We start from the raw sequence: 19,167 nt of genomic DNA, 5'->3' as shown, positions 1-19,167 counted from the left end.
AAAGCAAGATGTGAAATGAATATTTTATTATTTTTTAAAGACAACTGGTTGTAACTTTCATTTATTATTTTCCTTTTTTATTTTCTTCTTCTTTATCTTAAATGATTTAACTGTTACAATAATTATTTATTTGACATATCGGGTGGAGTAAAAAACTGTGTAAATATCAAATTGCCACATCAGCCATCGAATTTAAATTTGATGTTTGGTATTTGACATCTCCTTGGAGATGCTCTAAGCGCATCTCCAACTGATGTGTCAAAAGTGCGACATAGACATTTAACAGCTATAAATAACATCTCACATCACTTTAACCGATGTGATGTTGAATGAATGCTAGAGGTTAAGATATTATTTTTGACATCCCAAAAGCAAGATGTCAAATAAATATTTTATTATTTTATTCCATTTAATAATAACATCTTACTTTTGGGATGTCAAAAATAACATCTCAACCTTCAACCTTCATTCCACATTAACTTTGACACATCGGTTGGAGTCATGTAAGATGTTATTTCTAGTCGTTAAATGTCTATAATGTTGCTATTTTACGACTCATGTAAAAATAAAAAAATAAAAACATTTTCCTTATCTCCTAAATTATTGACATTTAATTTTAAGTTCATTAACAATGTGGTCTAGTAATTTGATTAGGCATTTTCGCTTAAAAAAAAATGTGATACTTAAATATTCTCAAAGTAGGCTCATAATAAAAATTAGGGGTGACATTTTAAACCGAAAAATCGCAAAAATCAACCAACAATTTACAATGAAACCGCAATCGCTGAAACGAACCGCATTTATTGAACCGAACCGCATTTATTTTTGATTTTTTTCAAAATTTGCCCGCAAAGTATAGTCACGGATGATGATGTTGAATTCTACAAGGAAATTGAACATATGACAACTTGTAAGTAATTAGTTTATTTATGCTAATGTTATTTATGCTCCTTCTTATAATAAAATTTACTAAACTATGTTGTTTTATTTGAAGATAACATTGGTGCTCAAACAATACAACGGGGTTCTTCAAATCCACTCACCACCAACACTTGAGTTTGTAACATTGGTGCATTGCATTTTCCTTTTAGTTTGTAACTTTAATTCACTTTGAATTGGATTTTTCTTTTTTGTTGTAATTTTAATTCATTTTGCTTTGCATTTTCCTTTTGGTTTGTAACTTTAAAGGATTTTGAATTGGAATGCTTGAGAAGTTTAACTTTAATTGGAATGCTTGGAATTGTAACTTTAATTTTCTTAGGTTGCGAATGCTTGAGAAGTTAAGGAGATTGTGAATTTATATATGCTTGAGAAATTGAGGTTGTGTATTTGTTTATTTAGGTTGTGAATTTATATTTTTGTGAATGCTTGAGAACTTGCGATTTCAAACCGCTAATTGAACGACCGCATTCGAGGTTTACCGCAATGAGGTAAACGCAAAATCGGTTTGCGGTTTCAAAATCACCAAACCGCAAATAGTTTTCTGTTTGAGTAAAAATTGCGCAACCACCCTAATAAAAACAATCATTGATATTGATACTTCCATACATGAGTGACAAAGAGGAATAAGTAAAAGAGAGAGGATTACCTTGAATGTGGGTTGAGACTTGAGAAGTTTCAATGTGTGTTCGACTCATAAGAGAAAGAGACGGTAGATGAACGAGGGAGGCGGTTAGGGCATCCGAAGTGGTTGTGATTACATGCAATGGGGTGCCCCGTAGCTTAGATTTGTACCCACAAACAAGTTGCCACGTGATCAGTGCGGTTTGACGACTCCAGGGTTTCTGAGATATCGAATCGCATCAATTTGATCAGATGTAATAACTAAATTATATTTAAAAAATTGATGGTTCAGCTAGGCCTATTTTTGTGAGCCAATGCCCATCTCTTATTATTGTTTACCCAACACATTTATATCAACCATTCAATACCAATAACTAAAGTCCCTAACTTGTTTTGATTTGATGACATGATTTTTTTAAAATAAAAATATCCAACATGTTTTTTTACAACTATGGTTCAACTTATAATATGAAGTTACCTTTGAATTTGATGTATGTATGAGAATGTAAACTTCTTGATTGTATGAAAATGACCAAACTAAACCGATCACTAAAAAGATTGATTCAGTTATAGTATGCTACTAGGTTGAGGATTGAACCGAACTAATTCGAATTGTGATGTTTCATTGGCTTAATATACAGTTTGAGACCTAAACTTAACCAAACCGCTGTGCTCACCCTCTCCATCACGACACATATACTTATCGTGTGTTTATGAGCTACAAGGAAAAAGAGTAGTTGGCATATGCATAAAAATGATAGATGAATAACATTTTTATGCATTAATTAGTTCTTGGTCGGGATATTCTATTTCCAATGTTGTTGTAAATAAAGGTCACAAATTTGAATGATATCATCGCAGTTGACTAAAAGAAAAAGAACATAACATTGCGCTAATCCATTCACCACCTCACAAGAGCTAAGACATTGTTTTGGCTCGTTTTGACTAGTTTCAATAATCTCCTCTTTATGTTTTGATAGATTTAGCAAAAGCATCTCCTTCACCACCTCACAAGAGCTAAGACATTGTTTTTATTTGTCGACTCATTTTATGTAATTTTAGACATTTATTACTAGTATTTTTTAAGCACTTGATATCGTTGATGTGGCCCACAAAATAGTTTATATGATCGGTTAGCCAATTGACTCACTAATAAGAAATTATAATGGAGTGGTTACATACCATTTAGAAAATATGTGAGTGTGTTCCATAGATAAATGTGCATGTTAAATAAAAATCATTTACAATATTGTAAAAAGCTTAAATCCTCAGTCTAGTCTGTGTATATACGTTCTTAATTACTTGAATTATAAGTCAGATCTCATGCTATCTAATGACAATTGAGTTATATTGTAAAAAGCTTAAATCCTCAGTCTATGTGTTGAAATTATATTTACGATAAACTTTTCATTTCAAAACTTTCATTTAATTTTATTTACAATTTCATGCAATTTATCCAGACTAAAAAAATTATTTGAAAATATCTTTGTAACCACCAAGATTTGTAATAAGAAAGTTGTAAACATCATCAACCAAGCAAGATGCTTGCATTGGAATGCCATGTTAGGATGAAATAAATAAATAAAGAATGGCGCATGTGTTTTCCTTGTTAAAGAAAGCAACATTGATTGAGATTAGGGGAATTCAGCATATTGTGTATTTCATTTATTTATCATATTTTCTTTATGCATATACAGAAATGACAGATAAATCAATTGATAAAAACAGATATTGTAAAACATTTATCTTCTTCTTACCATAAACATTATATAGGAATTCTTTGTATTTAAAACAAAATTATATAGGAAAAAAGACAGGAGTGATGTTGCAGGAGCTCATTAACCATGGTAAAAAAACTAGCACTATTGTACCGCGTGGACAACTGTACAAGCAAATCCGAAGTCTTTTTTTCGTTCGGGCAAATCCGTAGTCTTCTAAGACAGACAACAAAACACTGTCAGTAAAATAACCTCACAAGTCATCCAGCTCGGCTGTTACATGCTACAACCTAGAACTGTTTTGCGTTTACTTTTATTTCTTGTTTTGCAATTTTTATTAATTTCACATTTTTTAAACATAAAATTGCAATTTTATGAGGTAATCAGAAGATCAAATTATTGAGGTAGATGGATGTGTTTTCTTCTTGTACAATACAACCAATGCATCTCTGTATATAAGACTGTCGGTGGGACTTTGGGGAGTGAGAGAGTCTACAAGCTTGTAGTTGCTCTGTCTCTTTCGTCTCTCTTAAGCCATTTCCTTCTATACCAACCCATTATTATATAACCATTTACAGCTATACACGGAGTGAGACACTTTTTAGAGAGAGAGTTGTGATTGGCCTTGTAGTTTTGTCTGCTTCAGTCGATCAATAAAATCACTCCCTCCTTTTCTCTCCGTCTCTTCTCTGATCTTTGGTCTCCAAAGCAGTGAACTTGTTTTCTGGGTTTTTCAATTTCTCTCTTTTTCTGAGATCTGGTGGAGAATTGGATCGATTTGGGTTTATTTGCAAGTGGATTCAATTGGGTTTCCTGGATTTAGAAGATTAGTGATAAAGATCGGTTCTTTTTGAGGTAAGGTATGTTTTAGTTGCTGGCGGATTTTTGCTTTGATCAGTTTTTGTTTTATCTTTATTCTTCAGCTTTATGTTGTTCTTACATTAAAGATAAGATTTGGAAATGTTCACTGTGCTGTTCTGCACTGGATGTCACAAATTACAAACTGTTTGGTTGCCGAGAAAACCGAGGAAAAGCCGTATTTTAATTTGCCAGAGTTGAATAAACTATTCAGTGTGATTGGCTTCTTAATTATGGAAACTCCAAAGTTTCAAATTTTACTTCCCCTTGTTCTCTTCCATTTACGAAGAAATTTTCACTTTTCAGAAGTGATCTATGGTGTAGAGATTGCTTGTTGAGTGGTGCAAAATCTGATTTCACCTTCCTTTTTCCAGGTGCTTAACCCAGATCTGGGGATTTTGAAGTGGAAAAATATTACTGAGAGCATGTATAGATCTTGTTGAGACTTAACAAGCATTTTGATCCATTGCTCACATCTAAGCAAAGGAGAGGGTGTCAATGGAGTCAGAAGGAGAAACTGGAGTAAGTATCCCAATCATTCTATTGGTTTTGCAATTTTCCTTCCGTTCGATGAGAAATTGGGAGAAAGTAACAAGGTTCCCCTAAGGGGTGAAATGGTTGGAGTGGACACTGTTGTGATTCCAGGAGTGTGTGAAGGGACTGATATTGTAACTAATTTTGGTTGTTCACTATCACTATCACAATCAGCACCGGTTCCATGACCATCGTCATGACAGTCATCATCATTGCATTTCACTAAATTTTGTTTATTTATGTTTAACTACTTAGGCAAAGCCCGTCAAGAGCCTGGGGGGTCAGGTCTGTCAGATATGTGGGGATAATGTTGGGAAGACTGCAGATGGGGAACCATTCATTGCCTGCGACGTCTGTGCCTTTCCTGTTTGCAGGCCATGCTATGAGTACGAGAGGAAGGATGGGAATCAGTCTTGCCCTCAATGCAAAACCAGATATAAGAGGCACAAAGGTTAGTAAGATTCCTAATTAGTTTAATTTCTTTATTTTCCATCACGTGGAAATTTTTTTAGTGAAGTTGTTTTCTATTCCAAAATTTTCTGTTTTAAGTTGATGACGTCTGGATTTCTTTGATTGTGTCAATCATTAGATTTTGAGTTGATTATACATGTTACAGTCATAAATCTGTCTGAAAAAAGGCCAAACTACTTAATTTTATAGAATGTGAATTTGTGCTTATTCTATACCAGTACACATGCTGAAGTATATTCCTATACACGCAAGAGGTTTTAACTTCATTTGGAAGTTCTCTTTGGTTAATTAATGGGAAAGAACTTTTCATCACATCTTCTTGAATTGTTGCTATATTGCGAGACATTGATTGTTTTTATTACGATTTTGTGGCTGTAATACTTCATTTTGTATGTGTGGTTGATTTTAGGAAGTCCTGCAATTCTTGGCGATAGAGAAGAGGATGGTGATGCTGATGATGGTACCAGTGACTTCAACTATACTTCAGAAAATCAAAATGAGAAGCAAAAGATTGCGGAGCGCATGTTGAGCTGGCATATGACATATGGCCGAGGAGAGGATATTGGGGCTCCAAATTATGATAAAGAGGTTTCTCACAATCATATCCCTTTACTCACCAATGGACAAGAGGTAGGCCAATACATTTGGAGAGCTATTTTCATTCTTAACATGGAATTTGTACTGGAATTTACCATTTCAAATTGCCAATTTTAGGTTTCCGGAGAACTATCTGCCGCATCACCAGAGCGCCTTTCTATGGCATCTCCTGGAGTTGGTGCTGGAAAACGTGCCCATCCTATTCCTTATGCATCAGATGTAAATCAATCCCGTATGTCTCTCCACATCTCTTATGTGGTTTCCTGCCAATATTGTTCCAAGGTCCTTAATGATATTCTTTGTGCAGCTAATATAAGGGTTGTCGATCCTGTGAGGGAGTTTGGTTCTCCTGGGATTGGAAATGTAGCTTGGAAAGAGAGAGTGGATGGCTGGAAGATGAAGCAGGAGAAGAATGTTATTCCAATGAGCACTGGCCAAGCTACTTCAGAAAGAGGGGGTGGAGATATTGACGCCAGATCCGATGTGATTGTGGACGACTCTTTATTGTGGGTTCTGTTTCTTTGTAGTTATAATTATCCTGCTTTTGTGTCTGGTCTTGTTAATAGTGTTTTTTTTTTTTTTGCCAAGACACATAAATTTAAAGTTTGTTCTTGTTTGGGAATGTAAGGTTTACTGCACCAGGACAATTTAAAATCTAATAAGAAATGGAGGGGCTAGGAAGACCTTCATTTATCAGTTGTTGTGAACAGAGTGTTCAAAATCTAATACAATGTCAGGTGGAGATATAGACACCAGTACTGATGTGCTTGTTGACGACTTGTTATTGTGTGTTCTGTCTTGATTGAACTGAGAATTTTTTTATTGTTCTCTGTACTATAATTGAGGCTGCTTTAGTATTTGGGTTTGTTGATAGTTTTTAGCAAGGCCGAGAACCTTAAAACTTGCTACATGTCTTGGTTACATAAGCTTTCCTGGTACATGAAAATTCAACTCTAACCTTTGTTATAAGGAAAACCTTTGTTATACCCGTAGTTGTGAACGTAGTAATCTGTAGCACAGAACTTTGCTGTATCCTTATTTAAGTGACATGTTTTCTCCCTTGTTATCTAATAACAGTGTAGCAAGAGCTGATTTTCATATATATACTCTTTTCTATTTTGCAGGAATGATGAAGCAAGGCAGCCTCTCTCCAGAAAGGTCTCTATTCCATCATCTAGAATAAATCCTTACAGGATGGTCATTGTTCTGCGGCTTGTTATCCTCTGTATTTTCTTGCACTATCGATTAACAAATCCTGTGCCCAATGCCTACGCTCTGTGGTTAATATCAGTCATATGTGAGATTTGGTTTGCAATATCCTGGATACTCGATCAGTTCCCTAAGTGGCTCCCTGTAAATCGTGAAACATATCTTGACAGACTTTGTTTGAGGTGGGAAAAATTTCTTTGCAGTTATACCTCAGTTATATATGAGTGATAAAATGTGCCTTCAAATCTCAAGTAGCAGTGTCATTTCAGCTTTGAAGTTGTCCTTCTGTTTTGAGTTTTAATTCCAATTCCATTTGGGTTTCAGATATGATCGAGAAGGAGAACCATCACAGTTAGCTGCTGTTGACATCTTTGTCAGTACTGTCGATCCATTGAAGGAGCCTCCTATGGTGACAGCAAATACTGTGCTATCTATTCTTGCAGTTGACTACCCAGTTGACAAGGTTTCCTGCTATGTTTCTGATGATGGAGCAGCAATGTTGACGTTTGAAGCTCTGTCTGAAACTTCAGAATTTGCTAGGAAATGGGTCCCTTTCTGCAAGAAGTATGCCATTGAGCCTCGGGCTCCTGAATGGTACTTTACACAGAAGATTGATTACTTGAAGGATAAAGTTCAACCATCATTCGTCAAAGATCGTAGAGCGATGAAGGTAAGTCCTCAGCATACAAATCTAAATAGCTGCTCCATTCACTATGCCCCTTCAAAACAGTGCTGCTCCTTATTGATATTCTTTCCTTTTTGGTTTCAGAGAGAATATGAAGAATTTAAAGTTCGTGTTAATGGGCTTGTTGCAAAGGCCACAAAAATACCTGAAGAAGGATGGATCATGCAAGATGGTACTCCATGGCCTGGAAATAATACTAGAGACCATCCAGGAATGATTCAGGTTGCTATATATTGCGTGACAAATCTCTTTATGCTTCAGGGGCTAGTTATTGAAGTTGATGCTGATTGATAGCTCATTCGGAATGCTGAAGCAAAGTTTAAATTATATGATTCCTTGTATCAGCATCATTTTGTACTAAGATTTGTGTTTATTTTGCCACCTTTCAGGTTTTCTTAGGCCAAAGTGGAGGGCTCGATGCTGATGGTAATGAACTGCCACGTTTAGTCTATGTTTCTCGTGAAAAGCGTCCAGGTTTCCAACATCACAAGAAGGCTGGTGCTATGAATGCACTTGTGCGTATTTTTTATTTTTATTTTTAGAGTTAGTTTTTCTCTTTAGAATTAGGTTTGTCTCCGTCTGACGGTCAAAACAACTCTCTTGTAGGTTCGAGTATCAGCAGTCCTCACCAATGGACCTTTCTTGTTGAATCTTGATTGTGATCACTACATTAACAACAGTAAGGCCTTGAGGGAAGCTATGTGCTTTCTAATGGATCCTAACCTTGGAAAAAATGTGTGCTATGTTCAGTTTCCACAGAGATTTGATGGTATTGATAGAAATGATCGATATGCCAATCGTAATACTGTTTTCTTTGATGTAAGTTCTCCATCCTTACAGTCATCACAGAAACTAGATTTCTGTATTAAGTAGTTACAAGTCTTGCACAGTGGGTTTGCATAGCCTGATATGTATGTTTATACATTTCATTCTGGATTTCAGATTAACTTGAGAGGTTTAGATGGCATTCAAGGTCCGGTTTATGTGGGTACTGGATGTGTCTTCAATAGAACAGCCTTGTATGGTTATGAACCTCCTGTTAAGCCTAAGCATAAGAAAGCTGGGTTTGTATCTTCACTTTGTGGGGGATCACGGAAGAAGGGTTCAAAATCAAGTAAAAAGGGCTCAGACAAGAAGAAATCAAACAAGCATGTGGATCCGACTGTGCCGATTTTCAGTCTAGAGGATATTGAGGAGGGGGTGGAAGGTAATTTATGAATTTCTGTTTTGTGTCATTAGTAGATGTATGGGTCGCATCTGTTTTGGGCTGTGTAAAGGGGTATTGAGTATGGTACTACGGACTGAAAGGTGATACTAATTGCCAGTCTTCTGTTTCTTTTTTAGCTTTTTACCTAATCAGTGCTTGAGTAATTTTTACTACAAAGTTGACTTGAGTCATCTTTGTGGGTAGCATGTATATATCATTTATGGGTAGCATGCTATGTCTCATTTATGGCAGCATATCTGATGAACATTCTGGGTATAATGTTTCATATCAATGTGTTTTATACTTTGTTCCTTCCAAAAGGAGTGGTTTGGACTGTATAATAATGCACTCCTTTTAGTTTACATGTAGAAATGCTCATCATTAAACCCAACTGCCGTGTATTCTCTGTGTTAGCTTGTACATAATTTCATCTAATATAATTGAGGTAGTCGATTATACATCATGCCTACTTTTAGGTGGCATAATCATGGGTCAATGCAGGAAATTTGCTTGTTTTCTGTTGTTTCCGTCGTTAATTCTATTATTTGGGATTCAAAACGTTTCATGTGCACATTTTCAAAATCAGGTGCTGGATTTGATGATGAGAAGTCATTATTGATGTCTCAAATGAGCCTGGAAAAGAGGTTTGGTCAGTCTGCCGTTTTTGTTGCCTCCACACTGATGGAGAACGGTGGTGTTCCTCAATCTGCGACTCCAGAAACTCTTCTTAAAGAAGCTATTCATGTTATCAGCTGTGGATATGAAGACAAAACTGATTGGGGAAATGAGGTATGACATTCTTGTCAATGCATCTGTTACCTTATATGCTATCCTTTTATTTCCATTGCAACAAGGAAATAGTTGCAAATGTAGTTACAAGTATCACCTTTGAAATCCAATTGTCTAGATATAAATATGTTGGCTGCATGGAACACTCTGGTTTTGTAAATATTGAACTACCTTGGTCTAATTTGGCATGGGTCAAATATGCCTGTATCTGTGGAGACTTGTTACACATAAGAAAATTATAGTCCTAGCAAATTCTTATAAGTTTTCATATACGTTCTGATGTTCTTTCTTTTTCCTCCTCGCTTTCTGGTTATACTTTCTTAAAATTTTTTAGGAGCAGTCATTCTTTTTTTTTTAATTTTTTAATTTTATATTTAAAAAGGGACTTATGATGGCCTACTTTAACAATGGCGGGCCACCAAATACAGTTCTTACTGATATCTTCAATGGACTTAGTCTGCTCATGTTGTGTATTCTCTCATCCTGAAAGCTTTTGCTATTGGGTGAAAATTTCAGTTGACCATGGTTTTCCTTTTATTTTCTGTTTCTTTTCCTCATTTTTGTTCACTCTTAAGATGATGATTATCTGTCTCCCACAGATTGGATGGATCTATGGTTCTGTCACAGAAGATATTCTCACGGGATTCAAGATGCATGCCCGTGGGTGGAGGTCTATATATTGCATGCCTAAGCGCCCAGCCTTTAAAGGGTCTGCTCCTATTAATCTTTCAGATCGTCTGAACCAAGTGCTTCGATGGGCCTTGGGTTCTGTGGAAATTCTTCTTAGTCGTCATTGTCCTATCTGGTATGGTTACAGCGGTAGGCTAAAATGGCTGGAGAGATTTGCATATGTCAACACTACCATTTACCCAATCACTTCCATACCTCTTCTGATGTACTGTACATTGCCAGCTGTCTGTCTTCTTACGAACAAGTTTATCATTCCACAGGTTTGTCATCATAATTTCCTTGTGTGCTAGACTGTTCTCTCTGTCTTTGTTTATTTTTTTTTTTCTTGTTGCCCTTCCTTATAGAGCACCCTCTGAGGCCATGTTTGAGAGGGAGGATTAGCTTGGACTAGTAAAATGCTTAGATTTCATGTGCAATCAACGAATAGTATGGGTGTTGTTTTCTAACTTGGAAGGATTAGGATGGACTATTCATAAGAGGTTCATGCCTAAACTTATCTATTAATCCCACCCTTTTCAAGGGGATTAGTGGGGATAAGTTTTAGACATCAATCTCATATGAATAGTCCACCTTAATCCTCCACCTTAGAAGACAACACCCACATTCTTCCTTGATTGCACATGAAATCTAAGCATTTTACTAGTCCAAGCTAGTCCAATCTAATCCTCCCTATCAAACATGGCCTCAATGTAGTCTCTCTTCTCAGTGCAGGGGTGCTGGTGCAACTCTACCTGTTTAAGAGTTGATAGGTTTTGTATATTGATGTACCTTAGAATATATATCTTCTGCAAGTCAATTTACGTGTACTGTGAAAATTGATTAAAAGATAGTTGTACGGCTTCACTAATTTTTTTGGCTCATTCTGTTTGCAGATTAGTAACATTGCGAGTATATGGTTCATCTCCCTCTTTCTTTCCATCTTTGCAACTGGTATTCTAGAGATGAGGTGGAGTGGCGTCGGAATTGACGAGTGGTGGAGAAATGAACAGTTTTGGGTTATTGGTGGTGTTTCAGCCCATCTTTTTGCGGTCGTCCAAGGTCTCCTCAAAGTCCTTGCTGGTATTGACACCAACTTCACTGTCACCTCCAAGGCATCAGACGAAGACGGGGACTTTGCTGAACTCTACATGTTTAAATGGACAACCCTTCTCATCCCACCAACAACTCTCCTCATCATAAACTTGGTGGGAGTTGTTGCGGGTATATCCTATGCCATCAACAGTGGTTACCAGTCATGGGGACCCCTCTTTGGTAAGCTCTTCTTTGCCTTTTGGGTGATTGTGCATTTATATCCCTTCCTCAAAGGTCTCATGGGACGCCAGAACCGTACTCCTACCATTGTCATCGTGTGGTCGATTCTGCTTGCTTCAATTTTCTCTTTGTTATGGGTGAGGGTTGATCCCTTTACCACAAGAGTCACTGGTCCAGATGTTGAGCAGTGTGGAATCAACTGCTAGACAGAAAGACGACGTCACTTTTGTTAAATTCAAATTCAAATTTATTTTGTTCGCCCAATTAAAGCTGGAGAGGTGGGAGGAGTTACTTAATTGTCTTATATTTTGGTCTTATCGTTCTTTCCGTCAACTGTGTGTCCATTTGAAGTTTACACACTGTTTGTAGATGATAGGAGGTTAAAAAAGAATATGTTTTTATTTATTGTAATGTAAGAAGGGTGAATTTCATGTAATACGTCTTTGAACATAACTTATTTTTATGTGAGATCTGAGGACTGTCAGTGGAACAGTAATTTATTGCAGGTTTAGAATTTCATGGCAACTTTGTTCTGTACCCCAACTACCTTTAGTTCTAGTTATGCTTCAACAAATTTGCTTCACAAGCTATTTGAACTAGCCATCACTTTCTTTTTTGGTGGTGTTATTATTTCTCTTGGGGATATAAGAAAGTAAGTAAACTAGAATATCGTTTTAACTTTCACGATCCCAATCGCATATGCAAGCGTTTCATGGGCCTCTTGGTGTTTGTTTAATAATGGCGAAAGAATCCATTTTGTGTCTTTCTAATGACTCTTTACTTGAGGGAAATTTAAACTCTGGTGGAGAGTAGGGAGCACATCTGCTCAATCAACTTGGTTAAGGCAAAGTCTGCAACTTCATTCAATATATAATAAATGGTCTCACTACTAATATCACCGAGGCCTTTTGTAATAAAACTCCACACCTATTAAGATTTGTAGGTGGTTAAATTGGGAACAATATCGGAATTGCTAGTGTGCTCACAGGGTTTATCTGTTCTTTGCCTTGCCTTTGTTTTTTTTTTTTTTCCTTTGCTTGCTTGTCACTGAAATTGTCCCAAACTTAACCACCTACAAAGCCCAGTAGGTGTGAAGTTTTTATCACAAAAGGCCTGAGTGATATTAGTAGTGAAACCATTCATTATATATTTTATTTTATTTTATCAAATTTCCGATATAGGACTTATATTCTTCAACCACTGCTTAATATCTTCTCCAGTTTGAGGATTATTATATATCATGCGCGCGGGGATAAAGGAAGAGCTGCAAATAATTGGTTATGTGACTTTTGGTTTTTCTTATTTCACATGCAGCATGCTATGGCAAAACTAAGAAACTAACAAAAAGAAATGAAAGGCAGTCAACTCGTTCTGGTTAGTTTCCAGGGTTGGTCCAATCAAAATAAAGTTGCAGGACGAATAAAAGAAAGGTACTGGTTTTCTGAATGGAAGACTACGATATGAGAATTTTTTTATTTTTATTTTTATGAGAAACCAAACCCTAATTACGAGTCTAGTATTACCATGCCAAGAAAATTTCCTTGTAAGTCTTCAATTTCAAAAAGAAAAAAGTAGCCGTTGGAAATCTCTCTAGGTAGAGCTAACACATAGCCCTCAATACAAATACCTCAAGACACCAAAAATCTAGTTAATATTTGATCTTCTTCAAAAAAAAGATTGAGAAAATCTATGTGAATGAGATTTTGATATCATTCTCTAGATTTGGATCAAAATGAATATGTCTGGTCGTTGTGCTGCGTGCAAGTATTTGAGAAGGAGATGCCCTTCAGATTGCATACTCTCTCCCTATTTTCCGTCCAATGATCCTCAAAGATTTACTTCTGTTCATAGAATCTATGGTGCCAGCAATGTTGCCAAAATGCTCCAGGTAATAATACCAATTCGACACCTCACTATTTTTAATACTAAGCAATGGCCATGCCCCCCAACCCTACAAAACCTTTCTATACTTTCGATGTTTCTGCATCCCATACAAACACAATAGTTTTTGTTTTCTCTATTTTCTAGGTAAGTCTAATTTTATTTTATTTTAAGAAAACTACTTTGAATTTGGTTGCTTCCAAGAATCCTGAGGGTAATTATCTTTCATTCTAGCGTTAAGCACGGTAAAAACTTACTTATACTACCAGGGTACCGCGAGTGATAATTTTTTCAAATGACAATACATGATTAGTTTAAGATACTGCTACACTAACATCCTTTTATATGAAAATTCTTCTCATTAAGCATGCCATGATCGTGGTGTTTAACGATCTAAAGATTTGGACTCAATTTTTGCTAATCAACTGAAAAACCAAAGATTGGAAAAGAAAAGAAAATTAATTAATGTGAAAGATCAGTAAGGATAGAGTGATAGTACGATGTGGGAGGGAGAAGAGAAGGCACATTGGCAGCAAGACATTATATTTGAGAAAGAAATGAATAGAAGGTCATGTTCTGAAATTTTTAATGCATAATTGTAGTAACTTTTTAATTTATTTTCAGATCTATTTGAAGAGCTGAAGCTTTTTTATTTCTTTTCTCAATTTAAATCTCTAACTGTGATTTTTCTCATGATTAATTATCAGGAACTCCTGCCTCATCTAAGAGTTGAAGCAGCAGAGACCTTGTGTTATGAGGCTCAATGTAGAATACAGGATCCCATCTATGGCTGCGTTGGGGTTATTTCCCAATTACATCAACAAATACAAGATACAGAATGTCAATTAGCTAAAACACGTGCTGAAATTGCCCTCATGAACTCTTATGGACAAGAACCTCCTCAAGCTCAAGTTGATCAGCAAATTTAAAGTGAATTCCCCACTTAAATTTCTTGCAGCAACAAAGCAATGTTGGACTGACCCAATTTGGTTCTTCCTACAAAATCCCTTACTTTGTTTGATCGATATTGTTTTGTATTACAAAAAACAAGTATTATTACCAAAATATTGAAATTGTTGTTTCATTTATGGTTAATTGTGGAGGAATAAAGATGGATAAACAAGTAATACACTTGTTATAGAGTGCCTTTAGAATGTTTACTTTTGAAAACGAAAGAAGCCATTGGAAATTAATTAATTCTCTCTAGAGCTAGAGTGATTATATAATACTATAGTAGTATGACCACGTGGTAAATCTTGTACACGTGCTATAATATAAGTGGATATTTATTGATACTATTCTCTAAAAGGGAGGAAAATAAACGTTGTTGTCCACCCATATTATAATATGTGTACAAGATGTACCATGTGACCATACTATCCTAATGTGCCATATTTTCCTATCAAATCATCTTTGGTTGAGATGTACCAGATGGTATGTCTTTCGTTTTTTGGTGGAACCGATGGTATGCCATATGAATCAACAAAGAAAAAAATCAACAAGTGAGGTTGGCATATCTGATAAGTCCAAAAAGTGTTAGGTAGAACAAGTTAGCAAACGGAAGAACCAAGTTTTGAATCTAGATCTTTAGACGTATAAATATCAACGTATTGGTATTTTGGATGTGAGCAATCTTAGGCCAGTGGCAAGAATCAAATCCGATCCACAGACAGAGAAATAAGTTTTAGGTATTTATTCTTTACTTTAGTTTGTGGTAAAGTATCTCTATATTTCTTCGATGAGAATGAATCTTAATTATGGTCATGTGGTACATTTTGTAGGGAATCATATGCTAAAAGGGGTGGCAAGGCATATATCCTTCACTAATCTCCAAATGCTTTACTTGAGATCAAGTGTGATCCTAATTCTATTAACAATCTTTGCTTGCTAGCAACAAATTCTTTAGACTAACATAGTAGGCTAGAATCATATGCCTTGCCTAACCAATATTTACTTGAAAGATGCCAATTACAGGGACTTATATAAAGACTAGCCATGTGATGATCCATTTTCCACGATCACCATTTGAAACAAACACTTGAAGTTATTGTAATTAATTCACCTCTGCTTTTATTCTGAATCAAGGCAATGGCAGAAGGAGTCCTCTTCAACATTGCAGAAGGAATCATTGGAAGGTTAGGCCCCCTGGTTTTGCAAGAGATTGCATTGCCTTGGGGTGTCAAAGATGAGCTCCGAAAGCTTGAGGAAAAAGTTACCCAACTCCGAGCTGTTCTTCTTGATGCGGAGCAAAAGCAAGCCAACGATAATGAAGTCAAAGTGTGGCTCGAAAGCGTAGAAGATGCAGTTTATGAAGCTGATGACGTGCTCGATGAGTTTTATACTGAAGCTCAGTGGAGACAAATGGTGCCTGGAAATAATAAAGTGTCAAAGCAGGTACGCATCTTCTTCTCTAGCTCAAATCAGCTTGTTTTTGGGCTGAAAATTGGTCATAAGATAAAAGATCTTAACAAGAGACTTCATGAGATTGCCTCGAATAGAACATTTGGTCAGTTAGAAAGGAAACGTGAAGATGTAGAATTTGTAAGAAGAGAGAGGGTCACTCACTCATTTGTCCGGGAGGATAATATAATAGGGAGAGATGAAGATAAAAGAGTAATTATTCAACTTTTGTTGGATTTGGATCCCATCTCAACAGAAAATGTCTCAACTATTTCCATAGTTGGATTTGGAGGATTGGGAAAAACTGCACTTGCCCAACTAGTTTTCAACGATAAGGAGGTTCAAAATCATTTTGAGCTGAAAATGTGGATATGTGTGTCAAATGTATTTGAGTTGAATATACTTGTTAAGAAAATCATTCAATCTGCAACTAATGAAATAGCCAAAAGCCTTGAGATTGATCAGTTGCAAAAAGAACTTAGGAAAATAATAGATGGAAAGAAATACCTCCTTGTGTTAGACGATGTGTGGAATGAAGATCATGGAAAATGGGACGACTTGAAAGACTTGTTGATGGGTGGTGCAAGAGGTAGTAAAATACTCATAACTACTCGTAGTAAAAAAGTTGCAAATATAGCAGATAGAGCTGAACCATATAACTTAAGGGGCTTGAATGACGAGCAGTCTTGGTTTTTATTTAAGAAAATGGCGTTCGAAGAGGGAAAAGAGCCAGAGAGTTCAACAATTAAGGCCATTGGGGAGGAGATTGCTAGAAAATGTCAGGGGGTTCCTCTTGCTATAAGGACCATAGGACGGATGTTGTACTCTAGACATCAAGAAAGTGAGTGGTTGGCTTTCAAGAGCAACAAGCTTTCAACAATAAGTCAAGAAGAAGATGTTATTATACCAACACTTAGGCTGAGTTATGATGTTCTCCCATCACATTTGAAACATTGTTTTGCTTATTGTAGTTTGTTCCCGCCTGATTTTGAGATTCCCGTAGAGAATTTAATTCAGCTGTGGGTGGCACAAGGGTTCGTTATTAAGTCTTCAAATCCCAATGAGTGCTTGGAAGATGTTGGTTATAAATATTATAACGAACTAGTTTGGAGATCTTTTTTCCAAGAAGAAGAAAAAGATGAGCTTGGTATAATAAAAAGCTGTAAAATGCATGATCTCATGAATGAACTTGCTGTCAAAGTGGCAGGGGAGGGAAGCAGAATAATAGATCGCAATAAGACTGATTTTGATGCAAAACGTCTTCTTCATGTATCTTTCGATTTTAATGTTGATTCGTCGGAATGGAAAATACCGACATCCTTGCTGGAATCACATAAGCTAAGGACTTTTCTTTTCCTAAGCCAACATTTGTGGAAGGAGTCATTCCACAAGTCATTTTGTGCTACAATTGCTTCAAATTTTAAGTCATTGCGTATGTTGAGTTTGAATGGATTGGGAATTACAAAATTGCCAAAATGTCTTAGGAAAATGAAACATTTAAGATATCTTGATCTTAGTGATAACCCATACATGGAGAGACTTCCAAATTGGATAGTCAAACTTCAAAATTTGGAAACACTAGATCTCAAAAGTTGTGGCTCTCTTGTGGAATTGCCTAGAGATATCAAGAAATTGATCAAGTTGAGACATCTCATTTTGGAATTCTGTCATAAATTGGCTCGAATTCCTTCTGGATTGGGTGAATTGACTTGTCTTCGTACTTTGAGTAAATTTGTTTTGAGCAAAAACAATTCCATGTTGAGGGACAGTGCAGGGCTCAGTGAGTTGGAGAAGCTGAAAGATTTAAGAGGAAAGTTGGAGATCAGAAATTTGGGGTACAAGAAAGATATGGTGTCAGAATTGAATTATGATGGTGCAGTTTTGAAGGAGAAACGACATCTCTATTCGTTGACTTTACATTGGATGGGCATCGAAAGAGAAAATAGTGATGCGGTTGAGGAGGAGAGTGATGTAATTATTAAGTCAATGGAAGCGCTGCAGCCCCATTCAAGTCTAAAACATTTACGCGTGGAGGGATACCCGGGTGCGAGGTTTGCGAGTTGGTTTCATTCTCTCACAAGTATTGTTGATCTCACATTGTATGACTGTGATAGATGCCAACATCTTCCACCGTTGGATCATTTACCTTTTCTTAAGAGTCTTTGGCTTTGGGGGTTAAGGAATTTGGAGCACATATCAGCAGAAGACAAGGTTAAGGACTTTGCCGGTGATGAGATGATGATGATGATGTCAGCTGCTTCTCCATCGACGACCTTCTTTCCCTCCTTAGAGAGTCTTTATCTAGATGATTGCCCTAATCTCAAGGGATGGTGGAGGAATGAAACAGCTTCAGCTTCAGCTTCTTCATTTCCTTGTCTTTCTTATTTAAACATACAGAATTGTCCTAACCTAACTTCCATGCCGCTGTACCCAAATCTTGATAGACTGAAGTTAGAGAGAAGCAGCTGGAAGTTCCTTCCCTCCTCATTTGTTCCCTCATCCAAATTAAAATATCTGGTGATTTGGGACGTTGAGGATATAGAATATGTGCTAGAAGAAGGGATTGGAAACCTCACATTACTCCAAGAGCTCTCAATTGAGATTGCCCTAATTTGGTATCACTACCAGATCAAGGGATGGGTCGCCTCATCTCTTTACAGAGACTGCGTATTTCAAAGTGTCCTAATTTGGCATCACTCCCAGAAGGGCTTCGTTGCCTCGCCTCATTAAAAAGGTTGACAATTGTAGATTGCCCCATCTTAAAGCAAAGATGCCAGAAAGAAACAGGTGAGGACTGGTCCAAGATTGCTCACATCCCAGAAATTGAGATAGACAGGTGCGTTTTTCTAACTAATTTCTTTGTTTTGCATTCACATTTTGATTCAAATGGCAACCAACCTCAGCTCTTTCATTTTCTTCTTTTTCAGGTCCATTTGATGATCTTTAAGGGTTGGGTCAGTGCACTAAAAACTCTTATGGCTTGATTGTGATTGTGCAACAGCAGATCACCAACAAAGTGGTATATATGCATTAGATGATGACCCCTTCATCCTAGCATTGTTTTGTTGTTGGTATGTTCACATGATTCGGTTTTGTTTCTTATTTTTCTTTCATGGATATGTAGTGATGAATTTAGGTAATTGTAACTCTCAAATTTCCTTATGGCTTCTGAAATTGATGTCGTATAGTGAAACCAGTTTGTATTTTGTCATAATGGCTGATATTTATAAATTAAATTCAGATTGATCTGCCAAGAATGAGGTTAATTCTCTTCATTATTCATCTTTTGTTTTAATTTTTGAGTGATAATTTTT

General features: G+C 36.4%; 3 protein-coding genes across 4 annotated transcripts; all 3 read left to right on the top strand.

The window, feature by feature from the left end:
* The first annotated feature begins 3,499 nt into the window (after positions 1–3,499).
* CEV1 (Cellulose synthase family protein) lies at positions 3,500–12,097 on the top strand. Of its 2 annotated transcripts, none has more exons than XM_008233027.2 (15): positions 3,500–4,136; positions 4,514–4,661; positions 4,929–5,124; positions 5,554–5,774; positions 5,859–5,973; positions 6,049–6,247; positions 6,866–7,132; positions 7,275–7,620; positions 7,720–7,857; positions 8,025–8,150; positions 8,242–8,454; positions 8,578–8,842; positions 9,429–9,631; positions 10,231–10,581; positions 11,194–12,097. In XM_008233027.2, the coding sequence occupies exons 2-15, from the start codon at positions 4,638–4,640 to the stop codon at positions 11,776–11,778; spliced, it is 3,249 nt and encodes a 1,082-aa protein (XP_008231249.1). In that variant the 5' UTR covers positions 3,500–4,136; positions 4,514–4,637; the 3' UTR covers positions 11,779–12,097. The 2 variants fall into 2 exon arrangements, with proteins under 2 accessions (XP_008231249.1, XP_008231250.1); XM_008233028.3 differs by having other exon boundaries at positions 3,670–4,141.
* A 1,118-nt stretch (positions 12,098–13,215) lies between these two features.
* Positions 13,216–14,544, top strand: LOC103330457 (LOB domain-containing protein 23-like). The gene is made up of 2 exons (XM_008233047.2): positions 13,216–13,460; positions 14,161–14,544. Exons 1-2 carry the CDS (start codon positions 13,305–13,307, stop codon positions 14,380–14,382), a joined length of 378 nt encoding a protein of 125 aa, XP_008231269.2. The 5' UTR covers positions 13,216–13,304; the 3' UTR covers positions 14,383–14,544.
* Positions 14,545–15,541: 997 nt separating this feature from the next.
* On the top strand, positions 15,542–19,133 carry LOC103343745 (putative disease resistance protein RGA1). Its single transcript, XM_089051688.1, is given in 3 exon segments — positions 15,542–18,460; positions 18,463–18,689; positions 18,781–19,133. Coding segments are annotated over 3 exon segments (3,156 nt in total). The 3' UTR covers positions 18,791–19,133.
* The last annotated feature ends 34 nt before the right edge of the window (positions 19,134–19,167 follow it).

The sequence above is a fragment of the Prunus mume genome, linkage group LG5 (assembly GCF_029339155.1).
Source record: "Prunus mume cultivar Tortuosa linkage group LG5, ASM2933915v1, whole genome shotgun sequence".
Taxonomy (NCBI): domain Eukaryota; kingdom Viridiplantae; phylum Streptophyta; class Magnoliopsida; order Rosales; family Rosaceae; genus Prunus; species Prunus mume.
This window is presented reverse-complemented; position numbering and strand designations above follow the sequence as displayed.

Bases quoted from the DNA above. Each gene is read 5' to 3' on its own strand.
- CEV1 (XM_008233027.2), top strand. From the start codon at position 4,638: ATGGAGTCAGAAGGAGAAACTGGA. The intron at 8,151-8,241 runs GTGCGTATTTTT...ACTCTCTTGTAG, and splicing joins CTGGTGCTATGAATGCACTT to GTTCGAGTATCAGCAGTCCT. The intron at 9,632-10,230 runs GTATGACATTCT...TGTCTCCCACAG, and splicing joins AAACTGATTGGGGAAATGAG to ATTGGATGGATCTATGGTTC.
- LOC103330457 (XM_008233047.2), top strand. From the start codon at position 13,305: ATGAATATGTCTGGTCGTTGTGCTGCGTGCAAGTATTTGAGAAGGAGA. The intron at 13,461-14,160 runs GTAATAATACCA...ATTAATTATCAG, and splicing joins ATGTTGCCAAAATGCTCCAG to GAACTCCTGCCTCATCTAAG.